This window comes from Hippocampus zosterae, chromosome 10 (genome assembly GCF_025434085.1).
Source record: "Hippocampus zosterae strain Florida chromosome 10, ASM2543408v3, whole genome shotgun sequence".
Taxonomy (NCBI): domain Eukaryota; kingdom Metazoa; phylum Chordata; class Actinopteri; order Syngnathiformes; family Syngnathidae; genus Hippocampus; species Hippocampus zosterae.
Window position 1 is genome coordinate 11560360 of NC_067460.1, and position 19748 is coordinate 11580107.

A 19748-nucleotide genomic window follows, 5' to 3' on the forward strand; every position below is an offset into this window, starting at 1 on the left:
TGTAATTTATATCTAGGATGTTTGAAGGGGGAAAAAAAATCACCTGTAGCTGAACCTAACCCTAAATATATTACGATATGACATGATTATTGTTGTTAAAATTAATGGGCTGGATTTTTTTTTAAAGGGCAGATTCTGAATTGGCACCAAATAAATATAAAAAAAAGTTTACTTGCATTTCTGATGTAGAAATGTTAAAAAAATCCACACCTGTTGGTCAGCACAGATCTTAAATATGAAGCATGGTCGATATGTGTTATACATGGGCTCGTGTGTCAAACCTGGGTCAATGAGTCAAACATGCTTCCTTCCATGTGTCATGCATAGGTGTGTTGGTCAAACAATTGGTTCGTGTGTCAAATGTGTGTCAATGGGCCAGTGTGTCCAAAATGGGTCCTTGTTTCAAACGTGGGTTTCTACGTTAAAAATGGGTCCATGGTTCAAACATGGGTCATTTGTGTCAAAAATCGCATCCTTATGTCAAACATGGGCCAATGTGCCAATTTCAGAAATGTCCATCTGTGATTCAAACATGGGACAGTGTGTTAAACACAGCTTTGTGGGTCAAAGGAATCCAAAAGGATCTCAAATACGGATCTGTGTTTGTCACCAGGTGTTTTATTTGTTTGTTTATTGTGCGTGTTTTTCACGCATCAAATTGAGCGTATGAATATTTAATCTAGCGCCATCTATTTCTAAGGGTGGCACTTGTGTGTGAAGAGCTGCAGAGTTGACCACACAGACGAGGAGGAAGAGGAAGAGGAAGAGGAGAGAGGGTTTTGGAAGAGAGGGAACGTAACTGGATGTAGTTGGAGGAGCCAGATGGGACTAACAAGATGCAATGGGTGTTTGCTACCTCTAGTGGGAGACAAAGCTGTGTGTGCGTGTGTCTCTATAAATACTGTTGACTTGACTTGACTTGTATGTATACATACCGTACTTAGCTAGTTAGCTAGCTCGGTAGGTAGATAAATACAGACAGACAGTAACATACACACACACGTAATGTATTTGTGGGTGCTACGTCACAGATTTTCATTTTTCACTGGGTTCTGAAACCTTCAATAATTATATTTCATTCATTTTATTACGGTTGTTTGTCTATGTGTGCGCCGCGATTGGCTGTTCAGGAGAGTTCAAGAGTTCAGGGTGTCCCCCGCCTGCTGCCAGAGGATAGCTGGGATAGGCTCCAGCACGCCCTGTGTGAGGATAAATGGATTAGAAAATGGATGGATAATTGTATTACTTTCATTTCATTATTATGCTCATAATCCCTCAATAGAAAAATTTTGTTTCAAAGGAAATCCTAAATCAAAAGAGCAAGATACCTCCACACGAAAGCCCAACAATCCTAATCTGGACTGGCAACAAACTGCACTCGTAGAATGTATCGTTGGTGTTTTTGTAACAGATAAATGAATGGAATTGTCGGCTATTGCAATGCTAATCAAAATGGAACGTCAGCAAGGCTTTAAGAATCCCACATATTGAATGGGTTCTACCGGACTCATATGCCCCCCTTGCATAATCCTGATAAACGATCATAAAACAAAAATAAATCCTCCGAGTGATTATCTTTTTCTTTAGAAAGCCTCAATACTTGATTCAGCTCTTGTATTGGATCCAAGTGGCCTGTGTGTTGATGCACCTAATCAAGTGTTCAGTGAGCATATTGTTTGCTGAGCATTTGTGCATGCACGTGTGCGTCAATACACCGTTGACTGTTTGTCATGTCGGTGAGATAATTCTGTCGGTCGCTATCTGCGGCCATTATTCATTCAAAGCAGCGTAGAAATGTGCTTAGCCAGGAGGAGGGTGCCGCTTTACGGGGCAAAGCTAGCCAGCCCAATAAAGAGGCGACTTTGTGAGTCGTCAGCACTTTTTCCTGCTTCTGAGGTTGCACAAAATGCGCCTATAACCAGTGAGGTTGCTGAGGAGTTTGTTCAATTTTTAATGTGTGATAATGTCGGATGAGTCAAATCTGAGCTGCTGAGAAGATGCATTAAAGCGCGTTTGTTTACCTCCGGTTTTGAGCTAATGTTCTGTTTGGTTAGGGTTATCTAACACACTGAGATGAGGTGAACCAGACATTCATAAAGTGCAATTAATACTCTGTTGTTCTATGAATCATTTGGATGTGGAACCTATGTCAAAAATGAGAAAATAATATAGGTATTTAGTTTTTGGTGACTTGCTTAAAAATGACTAAATCAAGATTTGTCAATATGAAAAAAATACATTTTACAGCCGAGGAGTGTTTGTGTAAAGCCTGATCCACATTGGGATTTGTTTGACCTTGATGGAGGTCATCCTCGTCTTTCATCGCAACACATTCCGCAAAGTCTCAAATCAATCCATTTTTGTTTATCTCCAAGAGACTTCAACGCACTTTGTTCCGCTTTTGTTAAATGCCTCCTTTTAACCTTGCCCCTGCCTGTCAATACACATTTGAATTGTGTTCCACCTTCTCCACTCAGCACAGCCCTACTCTCATCTGTTTGGAGAGAATATTTTAGCCTTTTGGCCCACTCACTTTTCTTCTCTTGTACTTTAAACACTTTTTTCTCTCCCCTCCAGCAGCCTGGCAAGTGATTGACTTCAAGTAGCCAGACTCCTCTCGCCCACGTCTCCTGACCACAGTGATGCATTCTGGGAGGCAAGGAGTGACCCATGGCGGATTGCGTGAGAATATGCACTCAATGACGCCGTTTATGAGGGTGGCGAATGTTCAATTTGTAGGTTCACGGCTGATAATGGCATCATTTAGTCTAATTTCTGAGACATTAAGCAAAAGTGAATCGCAGGAACAGTCGGGCCGTGGAGGGTACAGCAGTACAACTGTGTGAATGTTCTTGAACAAGCGGTTCTCTACATTTGTTCCTCTTGATGGGGCTGGGAGAACCGATGGCCACTGAAAAAGAAGGTACGGAACAGGCTCATCGACAATGGCATCCTATGCATTTACGTTCAACGTCACTCCAATCCTAATTAGGCCATCATGTTGACTTGTTGCCAATGAAATAAGTCCGTCCCCTCAATCAGGGTTTCTGCAAGTATCAGCAAATGTAATTGAATTTTTATTCCGTTTTTAAAACAAGTTAAAAACAGATGTAATGCACACATCCTATCACATACACACACACGCACACATACATGTAAGACTTCCATACATACATAGATATGGCTGTCAAGGCTATTAAAAATTTTAATCATTTAATTGCATGATTTCCATTTAGTGATGATTAACCACAAATTGCACATTTCATATCCGTTCTGAATGCACACAAAAAACATTGTCATACCCTTAACATAAAATTGGAAAAATTGACCTAATAAAAATTTTGTTGTGTATTTTACTTCAGTGACACAAGTCATTTTGTTGAATTAATCCAACGTTATTTGAAGTTAAAAAAGATGCTACACAGTTAAAAGGAGTGTGAAACTGTTGTGTGTTGAGAATTGTTCTGCCACAACCGGTAGTTGGGTTTAGCATTTCATGTTGGACATTGAGGACAGGAATAATCTAAATGTGAAGAAAAAATAGATCAGCACTGCGTGGGAGTGTATTGCATGAATACTCACTTGTATTGATGCAGTACAGTATTACATTTGTTGTCAATAAGATCCTTGCGACATTAGGGGAAAAAAACTGAATGTCACCAAACATAAGAAATGGTCATGTTTAAAAAAATAATAATACTAAAGAGTTGATCTTTGTCCCCATGATCAAGTTCAGGATTCCGTTTCACCCTTCGGAACTTTCATCGGTGCTGTCCTTGCCCGCCGCCCTCCAGTCTCTCCTGCGCTTCTTTGTGGAATCCGAGTGTTTATGCGAATCATTTTTCCTTTTGCGTCTCTGTCGGTCCTCATCTGTCCTTTCCTTTTTTTTACTTTTATGATGACTTGTCGTCCTGTTGCTGTCGTTGCTGCTGGCTGCCTTCTTTCTCTTTCCCTCCGCTTCTTCCTCTTTTTTCTTCTTTTTCTTTTTTTTCTTCTTTTTGGAGCGTTTCGATTTGGACGCTTTACTTTTGTGATCTTCCTCCTTTGTGGTGCTGCTTTTGTCATTGGAAATAAGAGCACAAACAAAACCGTTGGAAGCAATTTTGTGAACAAAATAAGAACTCAGGAAAACCTGATTATGAGTAGATCTAAAAATCTTAAACTCAAATGTCATAACGAGAAAAAAAACTCTGCTGATTTAACAATAGAAACATTAACATTGTAAATGATATGTAATGATAATGCTTCAAAAATATATGTTTTAAACATTACTAAAATTAAATAATCCTGCAATGTATGATCATTAATTTGTGGAATAAGTAAAACAAAAAGGGAAATGAATACATTACAAAATAAAATAAAATAAAACCATAATGACTGGATGATAACCATTTATTAAAGACTAAAATAAGAAAAAAAATGTAGTGTCCTTGAATTTGCCTAGATGGTTAAAACATGACTGATTTAAAAGGAATGATACAATATACTAAGACTGTACAATGAGATTTTTTACAGGATAAGTGTATTTGAAAATAGATATATGAATAAAATCTCAAACACCTGTCAGTATGAGGCTGTGCAGCTCTACATGCACGCAACACACTAATAAACAGCCACTTCAATTGATTAGCTCATCATCAGATAATAAAGAGCCTGATGAGTGTTGTTAACGTGTCAAAAAAGGGCTCCCCTTATCTTGGTAGCAAACTGAGCTTTATTAATTTTGTTAAAAGAATCCCCACTGGCGCAATCTCTCCAGTCATAAAACAAACATGAGCAGGCAGGAGGGGATAATGGGGATGGGGGATAAGTCAGTGCCACCTTCTAATGTGGTGTGAATTGCACATTATCCGATGTCCATTCATTGCAAAAGCGTGACATTTACCTGTCACTATCAAATTCTTCAGGGTAGAGCTCCTTGAAGCCACTGTGTCCCCACCTGCACACAAAGCACTCTTTACTCAGGTCATGATAACTCTGAAAGCCACTAGCCCAATATATAAATAGCTCAAAATACCACCATCATAATTAACATTAAAATGCAGTACAGACAAGGTAAATGTCCATCAAAACCGAGGAAGAGATTTCATTCCCAAATTCGCTTCAGCACAATTAGCGAGTCATTGCACAAGTCTTTTTTAGCGGAGAGCTCCCAATCTGTATCCCCAGGGAATTTGGAAATCCTGCTTTCACTGTTTTTTGTGTCAGCGGCAAACGAAATAAATGCTGGGTCCCTTTGGCTACCTGTCTGGATCGTTGTCCTCAAAGTCATAGAGTTTACGTGTCCAGTATCGTGCCTCTCGATCGTCATGCTCTGAGGAAACTCTGGACGGATAGGATAGTCGATCGCAGTGCATTTGACCTCTAGAGAAATGTCAGAACATTATTCCATGGTTTTAGTGACCAAGTAGTTGACAGTGAAGCTGCTCCTGTACTGTACCTGATTGTCTTGGTGGCGCTCATGTGACTGTGGTTGGACATTTGGACCTCCCAGCCCCGCAACTTCCACATCTCTGACTCTTCCTGGATCTGCAGTAAGTATTATAAGCAATTTTACACATATCCCATAAGTGTCTTTTTTTTCTTCCTACTCTTTCTATAATGCCCTAAAATGGGGCCTCAACACTGCTGATTCTAAGCTAACATGTTAGTGGAAAAGTACAGTACAGGTATGCCAACGACTGAGAGCAGCGAACATCAGTGTGAGGGAAGATTCCGGTCGAGGTTCGACAGGAAGGTAAGTCGCCTCAATGGGTTGTTGACAAAGTAAAACGGATGGTAAACTTCTCAAGATAATCCAGAGAAAGGTCCAGATCGTTACTGGCAGTGGTGGAAGTTTAAAAATTAAATTCAACTGTGTGTCTCCAGCACTGTACGTATTCGACACATTAACCGTGGGAGCGGGGGTGATGCACTTGTATGATAGAATACTTACAAAACACCACAGGGTGATTGATTGCAACTCTCTGCAAACACATGTTCTCTCTGCATTAGGTGTCCAACACGTGAGTGATTTTACTGTACAGTATTTTGTTTTCATAAACGGCTCTTAACTTTTTTTGTATGACACATACGAAAGCTATAAAACAACTTTGCTTGCACATTTTGTAAAGGTTTTCACGGTTTAAGTCAAGATAGTTTTATGAAGACCACTCGACCTTCTCTGCTTTTTGTCTCCTACCTTGTTGTGAGCATCAGTGTGGCGGATTACATTCCGCAGCAGGGTCTTCCCCAGAGTCTGTTTCGACATGATGAAAAACCTGACACGGGCACAAAAGGTACGTTTTAACTAAAGCACACCACAAACGACAATTTATGATACTCACACTTGATTCGCGACACTAATATTTGAAAAGGCACTAATTACGTGTCTCTTCTGTTAAACGTGGACTTTTTATGACAAAGAAAGAAAGAAAGGGAAAAAAAGGCTGAGATTAAATTTATAGCACTCGCGAATTTCGTTTCGGCTTCCGTATACGTCATTACGTATTTTTCAGTAAAAGCGTGGTGCCTAATGGCTGTGCAACCTGTCAATCGTCATTTGAGCCAATGAGCGTAAAGGAGCGTAACCGACCATTTAATGCCCTCTTGCGGTTTAAAGGGAACGTGTCCACTCAACGTCAACTCAACCGTGATTGGACACTGGACAGGACACTATGAGAATGTTCCATATGTTTTAACCAGGATTAAATATTTTGGGGAGATTAGCGTTCATGAATCACTTTTTTTGATTATACATCTGCATCTTCCAGAATTATCATGCGTACTTTTTATCTCGAGTTAAACATAATGAAAATGGAATCGTTTGGCAGCAAAATGGAGTCAGTGCTGCCTCCATACAGTTTGGATGTCACCGAAAAATAAGTGAACTTTTCTTTTTTAATTATAAGACAGAACAAATAGACACAATAAAAGAATCCAGACATTTACTGTGCACGGAACAATAATGTCTCACATTTTCACACCTTATGTTTTCTTCTTGAAGTTGGCCCCAGGCCAAATCTAATAATCATAAAAAGTTGCATCAAAAAATGGAAGAAGAAGCAGACCACTCCCGTTAACCATCTGCTCGACATCTGTGTGCTTTTGTTCTATCATTTTCTTTTACTAACATTTTCTCAATCCTATTTTAAATGATGCGAGAAATTTCCATTCAAACTCAGTGTATTTTAATAATTAAGGAATGCGAAATACGTCAAAGTTTAAAGTAACTAATTTTAGTGTGCACATTCAAAAGTTAATTTGTCTCTTCTAGTGCCATCTTGAAAACTTTATCATCAAATAAGTTAATCACTGTGTAATAAAACATCAATGAAGCAAAATAAATATAATTTGAATCTGCTTGGTGACAAATAATAGGTGCACACAATTTATATTTATTTCCTTGTATTGGACGTAATGCCAGACAGACACTTTCTCATGTCGTTGACTGTTTTGACAAAATAAGTACAATTTCTGTACTGTAATTTCTTCACAAAATATTTTGTAGTTCATTTTTGAAGGGATAGTTTATTCATCTGAAGCCAATTAAAGACATTTGGTAATTCACTATTTTCACATTTATTAAGTGATTTAATGTCGTCAGAAACAGCTCGAAAAACAGTTTAATCAGTAAATAAAGGAAGAAAATTGTTTCAACTTGCACAACGTTGGCAAGTCATTCATGTAAGTCAAAAGCAATAAAAGGCCCATAATCAATGCCCAGGGTATCCCTGAGTGAATTCTAGATTTGTTTGATGAAATACCATCCAATAAGTTAGAATTGTATAGTTGACTGTATTAAATCCTTTGCTTAAAAACCACCAAGAGCAATTTTCTTCCTCTTAAATGCAGATGAGGAATGGTGAGGAGTTTCAACAAAGCATGCTGAGTGTAGTGTTTCTTACGAAAACTATATTGTTGAACGTACAGGATGTTATTCTGAACTAGCTGCTGTGAGAGTCTTGCATAAAGATTTTTTTTCCAGCGTCTTACTTAAACAGTATAAAATAGCCATCCATTTTCAACACGCTTCTCCTGGACAGAGTCGCGTGGAATTCCTCGAGCCTATTCCATCTGACTTTTGGCAGAAGGCAGACAACACCCTAAAGTGGTCACCAGTTAGTCGCAGGGCACATGTAGAGACAAACCACCATTCACACCCACATTCACACTGTCACTGAGTGGGAACAGATCCCGCACTACCCGCACACTTGTAAGGCTTCAGGATAAAATAAATATTCAATATTTAAATGTGGTCAAGATGCTTTCTATTTAAAAGTTCATTAATATTTAGGTTGAAATATTTTAAAAAGCTAAAAATTCCCATGGCAATTAGAGATGCACATGATAGTTATGTTTAATTGGTGTTAAGATTATGAGGGGGGGTCCTTGTCTTTGGATAATTTGAAGCCTGCGATATAATTACAGGCTTCTATAAAAGAATGGATGCTTTTCCTCTATAATTCTATTCTCAGGCTGCATAAATACAGTATAGCCTTAATCATCCAGCTGTTGGCTTCAGCACGCATGATGGTCTCTCAATACCTTCTCTGCATAGATTTCCATGAATCTTTTTTAGAAACTCTGTGCAGGATTACAAATTCCGACCTCCCCTTCGTCACGAACGCGAAGAAGCTGCAGCAAGAAGAGGAGGAACGTAGATGAGAAAGGGGAGGGGGTAAACACTCCCAGACGGGAAAGAGCCATGTCTCATAAGGTCCTCGCACTGAGACGAAAGAAGGAATAACAAAGCCACAGAAAGAGAGGAGGGTGAAAGCGAATACATGCAAATGAGGAGCTACATCAGTAGTTGCAGACACAAATGCATTGTGTGTGTGTTTTGTTTCAGGCATTGCACTGTGACTGGTGCTGCTGAGCACCAATCTCTCTTCTGTCTGTGATCCCCCCCCCACCCCCCCCCACCCCCCCGCAGCCTGGCCCCATCGAGCCAGGCGAGGACGGAAGGAGGCTTTCCAGGGCTTTTTGATTTGGGATTTGTATGAATATGAGAGGATTTGGACCACGTCGCCGCCACAGCCGTCACTGTTCTTTTCCAAAGCGCGTGTGAAACGTGGAGATTCATCCGGTTTGCCTCGCTCCCCTCCCTGCGTGGCTGTTATGGTCCTGACTGAGAATCAGGGCATCACCCGGACGTGGGGCTCCGGCTGACCGCAGCAAGCACACTTCAGTCATGGGGGCCAAACAGATGAAATGGTAAGCATCATTATTCTCCTTAAAAATAATTTATTAGCGTTAAATGGTACTATAATAATATCATGAGTATGTACCTGACAGGAAGCAGACACGCATCCTCTTTTGTCATCAATGATGTACTGACAACAAATCACATCATCCATGTCGCGGAACAAGACGACAGTGACATCTTCAGTAGGCTACTTATTGTCTGCCTGTTTACAGCGCCAATGGCAGTGGGTGTGTCTCAGTGAGGCCGGATGCTATCGCCTAGCAACGTCTCTCTCCTTTGCCTCGTTCCATTTTGAGAGCACATGTTGTTCAGCGAATAAATAGATAGATAGCATTCACAGTATTTAGTTAGGTAGTTTGTGAACCACTAAGCCACACAGCTGCCACCAATGCTTTTCTAATACTGTTACATTAAATGTACTTCAACTTCAGAACGCCTAAATGGTGACAAGGTTCAGCGCCTCAGCCCATCCAAATCCAATCTTGAACCCAATCCTCTGAGTTAAAACAATTCACCCAAACTTGAATAATGGAAAATCCACAGCGATCCAGCATTTGGGTTAGGAACCAGTATTGCCAGTATTGTTTGACTGTGTCTGTGTGTGATGAATCTGAAGGCTGGATATGAGAAAGCCAATGTACTGCAGAGTAAGTACATAGATTTTATTCCAAATATACACATGTTTTAGGATCACCGCTTTGTGTTAGTGAATTGTGGAGATACAGCATTGAAATTGTTTGTCACCATTTCATTATTATAATTTTTTTTCCCCCAGAATTGGCTAAACGCTAGAACTACCTGATGAAGTGACAAAATATGTTAGCTATGTTTATTGATAGCCCAGCTTTCAGCGGGTGAACGCTATGCTAGACCAGGAGTCGGCAACCTGCGGCTCTGGAGCCGCATGTGGCGCTTTAGCACCGCCCTAGTGGCTCTCTGGAGCTTTTTCAAAACTTCAGCATTTCTGTCAACGAGGATTTGCATAAACCTGCGACACACGTGTCTATTAGCAGGGCGGGATGCCAGGCAGGTGGCTGTTGTAAAAAACAGAAAACAAAACAGCGTTTCATGTACAATTCACCGAGTATATTGGCGAAGAATGGGAGAGAAGCTTTTTTAAGCAGTACCGTAAACTACGATACCATAAACTCATTTATTTTAGCGGCCATTATGGCTGTTGCTCTTGATGGCATGTGTCCGTTAATGTGTGCGTATGCGCGGTGTGCGTTAACGGGTCAATCGCGGGAGGTTGGTTGATCGAAAAGTAGATCTATGGACAAAAAAGGTTGGGCACCCCCGCTTTCCAGATGCACAGTCGGGGGATTTTTTTTTTTTCATCACGAAGGCTCATTGTCTATTTGTAGCCAACTTAGTCATTGTGATAGTCGGCTAATATGGCTAATATAGATACATACCATATGTGTTACCTTTATTATAAGGATCATATAAGGTTTATTTATTTATTTATTTATTTTGCGGCTCAAGACATATTTGTTTTTTTGTTTTGGTCCAATATGGCTCTTTCAACATTTTGACCCCCGTGCAAGACTGATCCATTCTGCTTTTTCATTTAGGGACACCATCCATCTATCCCTTTTCTCAAGCCCTTGAGCTGCAGCCTATCGCAGATGACTTTAGGTGAGCGGCAGGGCACACCCTGGATATATACAACAATATAGACAACCATTCACACTCAACTTCACACCTATGGACAGTTTAGTAGTTAATGAACCTAAAATGAGGTGGGGGTTCGAGCCGAGACCTCTCAAATAAGAGCCAGGTATGTTATCCACTCGTCCACCCTGCTGCCAGCTAATGCTGAACTAATTTGCGATCTAAAGGACAAAAACAATGGGAATTTGAGCTATGCCCACACTTGGCAACTCTTCATTCCTCTCATAGGACACTGATATGGAAACACGAGTTCAGAACAATCCCAATAAAAATAATCAAATCTTAAGAGTGCCTAATTGCGTAGTGTAGGGAATCAGCCAAACCCCCAACCCAATTCCATACCAAAGTAACAAACGAGTGCAGGCACACTTTTCACCCCATCACGTGGGTTGATGCTGAGCTGCTGCTAATCTCATGTAAATCCTAATCTGAAATTGAGGGTCCCAATTTCTCCTCAGTCACGTTGCGCCTCCCCTGTTACAAAGCAGTCCACCAGTATAAAATCAAATTTGTTTATTGAGCGTCTGCATCCACCAGTGGGTGGAGGACTGGAGGAGGCTGTTTCTGACCTAACCTTTAGGTGGTGATTCAAGGTATCTTGAAGGTGTCATCAGATCCAGAGGAGATTAGGATGGGGAAGCTTGCTCTGATTTCCTTTGAAGAAACACTGGGCCTTATCACTGCAGCTTCTGATAAGACATTCATTCACTTAATGGCTTTTTTTTCGGGGCTGAGAAGAGGTGTGACCTAGAGCCTTTCTCCAAGACAATGGTGGAAAATATCGTCAGGCTCGTCCTGGAAATATCAACATCTAATATTCCACATGGTACAGTGTCGAGTACCACCAAAGTCAGACATTGATATTTGAGTGTGAATGGTTGTTTATCAACAAAAATATACGTGTCCCAATATTGACACCCTTAATTGGTTTCCTGCCAGCTGTGATAGACTCCAGTTCACCTGTAACATCACGTGTCATAGAAATTGGATGGACATACATTTATTTGTAATTCACATCGTGTCGGTTGAAAGTGCGAGTAGTTTGCTATTTATTGCTGCCCTTTAACGGACAAAAGGTATTTGTTAAGAATCAAATCTGAGTTCTCAATCATAGTATGTGTGTTCCACCTGTCCAGTAGACTCAAATGTGCGATGCATTCAACCTCTGGAGGTCTCCTTCGCTAAAATTCTTTATTTTCCTGGGTCACGCCACATGTTGTTAGGCAGAATTCATGGGGCTCAATCATAACTGTCCCATAGGCCTATAAGATTATTTCACACAGAAACACACTATGAATTCCACCAAAAGTAAAGTGTAGAATAATTTCACATATTCACTTTGTCCTCTGTATTAAATGTGAAATAATTGTTGGATCGAAAGGAAAACTGCATCCGATGCAAAACTTCCCCAATTTTATGCCCCCCCCCCCCCCCCCCCCGGGTTGGATATGTGTATAATCATGGCATCAATCAAATTGTGAATTAAATTATGCAATGTCATGAATAAATGAAATTTAGCTGGCTGAAATACCTAAAACATGAAGTGTACTTTTCATTCTTATTTTGAATCTTTATCCTACCAAATTTTATCACAGTAATATCACAGTAATAATTTGATTGTTGCTCTGGCATAAGTTCAGTTAATGTTCAGTATTTAGCAACATTGCTAATCAGCCAATCGTTATTTTTCGGATCACTTTTGACTTGGGGTTTGTATCTTACATTATTGTGTGTTCATTCTTTGCTGCCCTAAGTGATGAACATTCCACACTAATCATAAATTATTCTCATTCTGATTAAAAATGAGTATGCTAATGTTAGTATTTTGTGCCCTTTGCACTGTTATTTCATCAAAATATCTGTAGACTACACCACATTTGAATACATGTACAGTATTAGGACTGCTGTCTCTAAGGCTTTTTGCTGCGTTAAAAAGAACCAATAGAATCATTTAAAATAGTTCCCTGAACAGTTCGCTTTTTTTTTTTAATTAGCATTTCACCATAGCACCATTTTAGTATGGCCTTGTTTGTGTGCAGCATCATTATTCAATTTCATGGGGCATCATTATGTAAAAAGAAATGAATAACTGGAAAGCAGTAACAAAGAGCACATAATGTCTGGCAAGCCGATAAAATCATATAAAGCATGATGCCCACTTTAGAGTGGAAATGCGATTAGCTAAGCCCCCCGCCCCTCCTAAAAAAGAAAAGAACATCTCTTCAATCTAAATCATCCAACATATTTTTTGCCACGAATGCAATGCCTCTAGATGTTTTGTGGTTTTATCCTACACTACACTTAAGCCTGCAGTTTTGCTCCGCTTAGCCTGGGTAGCGACAGTTTAAATTTTTTCCGTCCTCTCTTTCTCACAGAGTTGTTTTCCCCCACACACATAGGGGGGCTAAAAGGAATCTGTCCTTTAGACATAATACCAAAGTTCATAGTTTACAGTCACTTCATCTTATCTCCATCAAAATAAAGGAAAGCAAAGATGACAGCTTGCCTGCCTCGCCTGTCATCAGGCTGCTTCAGATGCGCTCCAAGCAGACACAAAATAGTGGACATGCATTAAACGCATGACCACCATCCACTGCAAACCTCAGCGAACCCCTTGGCTCACAAGGTAGCAAACTATGTGAAGAATTTTCTGCGTCATGCATGCATGCATTTCTTCGCGATCATGTTGCAGCCTGTGTCAGTGAATTTGTCAAATCTGGTTCATAATCTGTTCCATCACGGTGGTTGATTTCCAACCCTTGCTGTAGGAGGTAAAATGATTTCATAAATGTCACCAAGTTGATAAACTAAGGCTACAAAATCATGATAAATCAAGCCTTTGTCTTCAACTCAAGAATGCTGAAACCAATAGTTGTATAGGACAGGCACTCAAAATATTTGTGGCTGCTCATCTGGCAGGAGGGGCAAACTGTCACAGTGCTGCCTGTGCTTGCCATCTGTTTCAGCCTCAGCTCAGCCAGCCCTGTGCGCTCCCCCAAAGAGGAATATGCGGTCACCCGCACCAGCGACACGCCCGGACAGGAAACCATCCGCCATCAGCCTGAGGAGCAGCAGGCAGGACTAGGCCATGACAAATCAGAGCTGACGGACAAGAATCAGCTCACAGGTTGGTTGGCTCCACATCTCGTAATGTAAGCCATGCAATACACAACAGGACTTGAAGTCACACTGCCATTGCCAGCAAGGCCTTCTCTGCTAGCCAACATATCATCAATCATCAAAACAAATCAGTCATTTATTAGGAGCTAGCTACCTAGCATTGGCTGGAAAAAAAGATGTTTCCATAACTTTGGTATTGATATGAAGTATTAACAAAAAATACTAAATTGGCTCAGTACAACAAATTAAAAAGCAATTCTTGTGTTTTGGTTTTCCAGATTAGTTGTTTTTTATTATTAAAACAACAGAATTTAATGGTTTAAAAGAAGAAAACAATGTTGTATCAGATTTTCTGAAGAGCTAGCTAGCTAGTGTTGAAAAACACGTTTCCATAGCTTTGTTAAGGTTTTGAACAAAATACTAAATAGGCTACTCAGAACAACTGAACATTTGCAAATTGGAGGCACATTGAGGTGGAACCTTTTTTATTAATGGCCACAACAACAAAATTAAACAGCTTCAAAGAAGAAATGCATTCAAGTGATATGGTTTTTTGAAGTACTGTAGCTAGCTAGCTTTGGGCGGAAATTTCTGTTTCCATAGCTTGGCTAACATTATGAACTGAGTGACAAAATAATACTTGGTTAGCTAATTATAACAACTAAGTTGGAAGACAAATAAATATGAAATAAACACTCTGATATCAGAGGAGGTGTCTTTCTGTGGGCTGTGCCCCTCCCTTGGGCATGATGTGCCAGAGGAAGAGAAGTCCTGGGAGGAGCAGCTGGACATCCACCAGGAGCAGCTGGAGAAGGAAATGCATGAGGCCAGGAGGATGGTGTTACGCCTCCAGGTAAATACGCAAGATTTCCTGAATAGGGCCATTTTAGGTTTTATGAAGTCCGACGGGTGGCTCGGTGGACAACATGGTTAGCATGTCAGCCTCACAGTGCAGAGGTGCAGGGTTTGATTCCGGGTCCGGCCTTCCTGTGTGGAGTTTGCATTTTCTCCTCGCACCTGCTTAGTGACAATTTGACATGAATGACAATTATTTTGTTTTTCTACAGGCTTTGCTCCTCAATGGCTCACTCCCAGAGGATGACCCGAGTGGATCTGTGAGCTTCGGAGACAACAGGGCAAACGGCGAGCAGCAGCTGGTAGCTAGTCACTTCCCTCCTGTATCAGCCTCTTTGTGTGACGCTCAGCCCTTCTGTTGTGTTGGTGTTATGCCGCCATCGCTCTTGTCTGGAGAGGGCAAATTAATCTCACTGATCTCACGGGCTACCCTGTCAGCATCCCCTCATGGTAGCTCTGACATTGTCTAATTAGGATGCTCTTACTGTTTCCCTCTGAAGGTTCTCACGCGCAGCCGCCTGGACCAAAGCGTGGATGAGGCCCTTGATCTCAAAGTATGCAAAGTGAATCTAATCACATTTGTGCCTTTGCCCCCATTTTTTCCTTTTTAAACGTCTCTCTTCATTTGTCCTACTCTTAGCGGGAACTCCTGAGACACAAACAGGAGGTGCGCCATATTCAGGCCATCAAGGTAAATGAATGTTGGAAAAGTCATTAAAAAGTATCGACAATAGCTGAATACTGATTTGGATCAGAATTTTGGTTTTGATGTGAAAAGATGATGTGAATGAATCAGTACGTTATATGTATATTATCAAACTAATTAATGGGTTCTTGAATCACATCGCACGTGGACATTTGACAGATTATCAAGACCCACAGAATATGATTTTTTACTCTACGGAACACAATTTTTGTTCAGTTAGGTCTGACAGCTATTAACTAATTTTTGGGTGCATAATCCAAAACTTTTCTCGATCATGTAAAGGTTTTTGAGCTACAGGATCCACGTTTTTCATATAAATATGATATTATGTATGCATGTATACATAAAATGGAATCGTTGTTTTAAAATAGATTTGAAAGCAAAAAAATTTAAATTGTAATAGAACTTATTTGTACAAGCTAATATATATATATATGCATATATATATATATAATGTGTGTGTATATATATATATATATATATATATATATATATATATATATATATATATATATATATATATATATATATATATATATATACCGTATAGAGAGAGAGAGAGAGAGAGAGAGAGAGAGAGAGAGAGATGTTGCTCGTTCGTTATGAAAAAAGGTTCACCCCGTGCAGAAGTGGGTTATCTCCAGTTTCCTCCCACATTCCAAAAATGTGCATGATAGGGTAATTGAGCAATCAAATTGTCCCTAGGTCGGATTGTAAGTGTGAACGGTAGTTTGTCTTTGTGTGTACTGTGATTGGTTGGTAACCATCTTAGATCGGCTCTGGCACGCCCACGATCTTTTTGAGGTGGCTCTGCTCTGAATATGATGTATTTGGATGTTGAGTATCTGTCTACTGATCTTCTTGTGACCTTGGCTCATTAGGATGCCCTGCAGCAGCGACTGTCTTTGCAGGAGGATGCTGTGCTCCAGCTAAAGCAGGAGCTACTGAGGAGCAACATGGCCAAAGATCAACTGGAAGGGGAAAATGTAAGACCAGCCATGAGTTTTTGAATTATTTGATCATTTTGGGCCGCAGTCAGTCTGAAGATGGTAAAATGTACTTTACAGATGGTGCTCAAAAACAAGCTCAGCGAACGCAACACATTGCTCGGCGAGTATGAGGTATTGTGTCCAAACATGGATGCGCTAATCCAATCTCAAGGTGTGTTATGGGTATGCAGACACATTCTTTTCATTTCTTTGGTTGCCATAGCAGCAACTCGGGAGGAAGGACAGGATGCTTCAGCAGCAAAAGCACGACGAAGCTCAGCACAAAGCGCATGATGTTAGCCACAATCGGGTAATGCCATAAAAAGCACATGACATGGATATTTAGATGATATAAACAGTGAGGTAGTGGCGACCAGAACTGCATCACAGGTTCAAATCTTGGCTCAGGTCTTCTCCCTGTATAGAATTTGCATGATCTCTGCACTCCAGTGAGATTGAGTGCAAGACAAATGTATCTTTACAAAGAAATAGACAGCGTTTACCCCATTTGTTGCCAGAATAAATGCATTTGGAACCACATTATACAGTATGAAGCTATTCCAACTGCTAGTATTATTGTATTGTCATATTATCAAATGTCTGACAGTCATTCAGGAGTGAAGGTGGTTACAGGAGCTCTCCTCCAGTATTCCAGCACAGTGCACCCGTAAGTACACGTGTTTCTTTTCCCCATAACATTCCCAGCATGTTGCCAGAAATTGCAGTCGTCACAGGGTGAGGAGTTGCAGCTGGTGAGGGAAGCCCTGCGTAGTTTGAGAGACAACTTCTCCGGCCACGACCCACAGCATCACACCCTGGACACCCTTGAGCAGGGCGTGTCAAGCCTCATGGACCGCCTGCACTCAGAAGCCCAGCGACGGCAGAACCGAGGGGTACGCTTGTTTAAATCGCTCCATGTACAGCACTTTGTATGCAGCGATGGCTGTTTGAAAGTGCTCTATAAATACTGTTGACTTGACTTGACTTGTTTACAGGGAGGTCAATATCACTGGAAAGTGCCTTTGGTGTACTGATCAAAAAACGACTCTGTCATCATGAAAATGTTGCAGAATAATGAAACTAAACCAATCATTTGCATGCATACAAGGAAAATAAGTCCACCCTGTCATCCCTTTAGGATACCCGCAATGGCATTGCAACTAGCAAATTTGCCTTTCTTCAATGGAGGCTGAAACAGTGGCTACTTGAAAAACAATTTTCATGACATTCATTATATTACATGTGTAGTTTGAGATTGTCAAGCTTAATTTCTACTTTGTCACGGTGAAATGTCAGTTGACATTTTTTTTAAAATGTCAGAAATTTGAAATATTTTTGTTCAACAGTACAGTCAGCTTGCTAATTGGTGATACTGACTCAGGTCAAGAATGACATGTGAGCATTTTTTGTGAATAACGGCACCGACTTACTTCCAGGAATTTAAATCGCCGGGTCGCAGAGCCAACTCTTCAGACCGAGACTCATGGCCACCGAGCTCAAGTGAGGCACATTACATTTGTCATCAGTTTTCCGTTTCATCACTATTTGCTGTGAGATGTTATGAAAGCCTTTTTGTGTCGTATGCTTTTTTTGTTTGTTTGTTTTATTTGCAGAAATGGCACACTCTCACAGCAGTCCAGGATTGGATGGCATCGTGTCCACTAAAGTGCTGTACTACACTGATCGCTCCCTCACCCCTTTCCTCATTAACATACCCAAACGGTGATAAGTAAAAACATTTCAAGTGTTATTCATGACACTGTATATGTACGGCTGGATGGAATTCAGTACTATAGACGTTTCGACATGCTGCGTTCATGAATGAAGAGTTCAGTGTCTGGCGGTGTGTCCTCACAGGCTGGGCAAGGTGACGCTGCGAGACTTCAAGGCCGCTGTGGACCGGCAAGGCAGCTTCAGATATCACTTCAAAGCGCTCGACCCGGAGTTTGGCACCGTGAAAGAGGAGGTGGGAAATTATACCACCCGGAAATTAAACACGGCAGGAATAGAGCGTGATGTGCTAATAATAGCGTTGCCTGGTTCATCCCAGTTGAAGTTGATAACAGTGAACAAGCAGTCTTTGTTTTCCTGGATTATACAGTGCATCATTAAAATATCCAAAGTGCTTTACTTTTTGTCCATCTTTGTGTTGCAGTCACATTCCAAAATTGTTTTTCCCTGACAAAACTCCCCATAGTGACAATGTGTGTAGATTTTTTCAAAATCACATGTCGCTCCATACATTGTCACAGCCTTTGCCATACAGATTCAAACGGAGCATTCTGGTTCCACTGATCATCGTGGAAATGTTTTGACAGCTTCATTGGAGCCCAACTGTGGTATATTCAGTTGATGGGAGACGATTTGGAAATGCACACACCTGTCTTATATAAGACCCCATCATTGCTAGTACATCTCAGAACATAAACCAAGCATGAAGTTGGACGAACCGTTTTAACAGGATTGTCTCAAGGTAAGGGAATGGTGCAGAAATATTTCTGATGAGCTTGTGCGGTGCTGCTCAGAGAAGAGTATTGATAGAAACTCCACAAAGATACGCGCACCAAGATTATGATATCTGATTCTAAAATACCGTTAAAGATGCCGATGATGTATGACAAAATTATTGAGCAAAGGCTGTGACCATTTTTAGTTTTGATTTTATTTTCTACCATTTCTAAAATATTGTTCTTCATGTGGTCACTATTTTGTGTTGTTTGTCAAATTGCGAGGAAAATAACAAGTTACATTTCTTTTTTAGGTATTCCAGGATGGCGCGGTGGTACCGGGCTGGGAAGGGAAGATTGTAGCATGGGTGGAGGAAGACCATGGGGAGAGGAGGTAGAAGTGCCCCCCCCAAAAAAAAAATAAATAAAATAAAACTCAGTTGTGTTCACTGGCACAGAACTTGACTGAACACTTGGGACCAATGGACTGAAATAAGATTGAATTATTTCATGTCAAGCAATCCTTGTTAGACACTGTTTACATCTCTTAAATGTGGACATGAAATTAGTTATTTTGATAGCAATGGTCCCTAAAATTTTTAATTAAATTAAATGCAGTATTAAGACGGAATGGATCTTCACTGCCATTTTCCACAAGTTCCACATTGCCAAATCGTGGATGTTTGCCACTCGTCTCTTTCAGTGTTTTAATAAACATTATCGCATGGACAATCCATCCATCCATCCATCCTTATCCTCACCAGGGTTGC

The 19748-nt window shown here is 40.6% G+C and overlaps 2 protein-coding genes across 5 annotated transcripts; one reads left to right on the forward strand and one right to left on the reverse strand.

Moving 5' to 3' along the window:
* Nucleotides 1-3187: 3187 nt before the first annotated feature.
* On the reverse strand, nucleotides 3188-6502 carry nkapd1 (NKAP domain containing 1). 2 transcript variants are annotated; one of them, XM_052077561.1, is made up of 6 exons: nucleotides 6327-6502; nucleotides 6182-6260; nucleotides 5441-5529; nucleotides 5245-5364; nucleotides 4886-4939; nucleotides 3188-4052 (listed from the first exon to the last, which is right to left on the reverse strand). In XM_052077561.1, the coding sequence occupies exons 2-6, from the start codon at nucleotides 6248-6250 to the stop codon at nucleotides 3746-3748; spliced, it is 639 nt and encodes a 212-aa protein (XP_051933521.1). In that variant the 5' UTR covers nucleotides 6251-6260; nucleotides 6327-6502; the 3' UTR covers nucleotides 3188-3745. The 2 variants fall into 2 exon arrangements, with proteins under 2 accessions (XP_051933521.1, XP_051933520.1); XM_052077560.1 differs by having other exon boundaries at nucleotides 3188-4055.
* dixdc1a (DIX domain containing 1a) lies at nucleotides 6262-19710 on the forward strand. 3 transcript variants are annotated; one of them, XM_052077518.1, is made up of 16 exons: nucleotides 6262-6278; nucleotides 8915-9195; nucleotides 13828-13988; nucleotides 14689-14834; nucleotides 15049-15138; nucleotides 15337-15390; nucleotides 15477-15527; nucleotides 16424-16528; nucleotides 16610-16663; nucleotides 16755-16841; nucleotides 17139-17198; nucleotides 17266-17424; nucleotides 17968-18031; nucleotides 18145-18253; nucleotides 18389-18497; nucleotides 19293-19710. In XM_052077518.1, the coding sequence occupies exons 2-16, from the start codon at nucleotides 9173-9175 to the stop codon at nucleotides 19374-19376; spliced, it is 1356 nt and encodes a 451-aa protein (XP_051933478.1). In that variant the 5' UTR covers nucleotides 6262-6278; nucleotides 8915-9172; the 3' UTR covers nucleotides 19377-19710. The 3 variants fall into 3 exon arrangements, with proteins under 3 accessions (XP_051933478.1, XP_051933479.1, XP_051933477.1); XM_052077519.1 differs by lacking the exon at nucleotides 6262-6278 and having other exon boundaries at nucleotides 8572-9195; nucleotides 16758-16841; XM_052077517.1 differs by lacking the exon at nucleotides 6262-6278 and having other exon boundaries at nucleotides 8573-9195.
* Nucleotides 19711-19748: the final 38 nt, after the last annotated feature.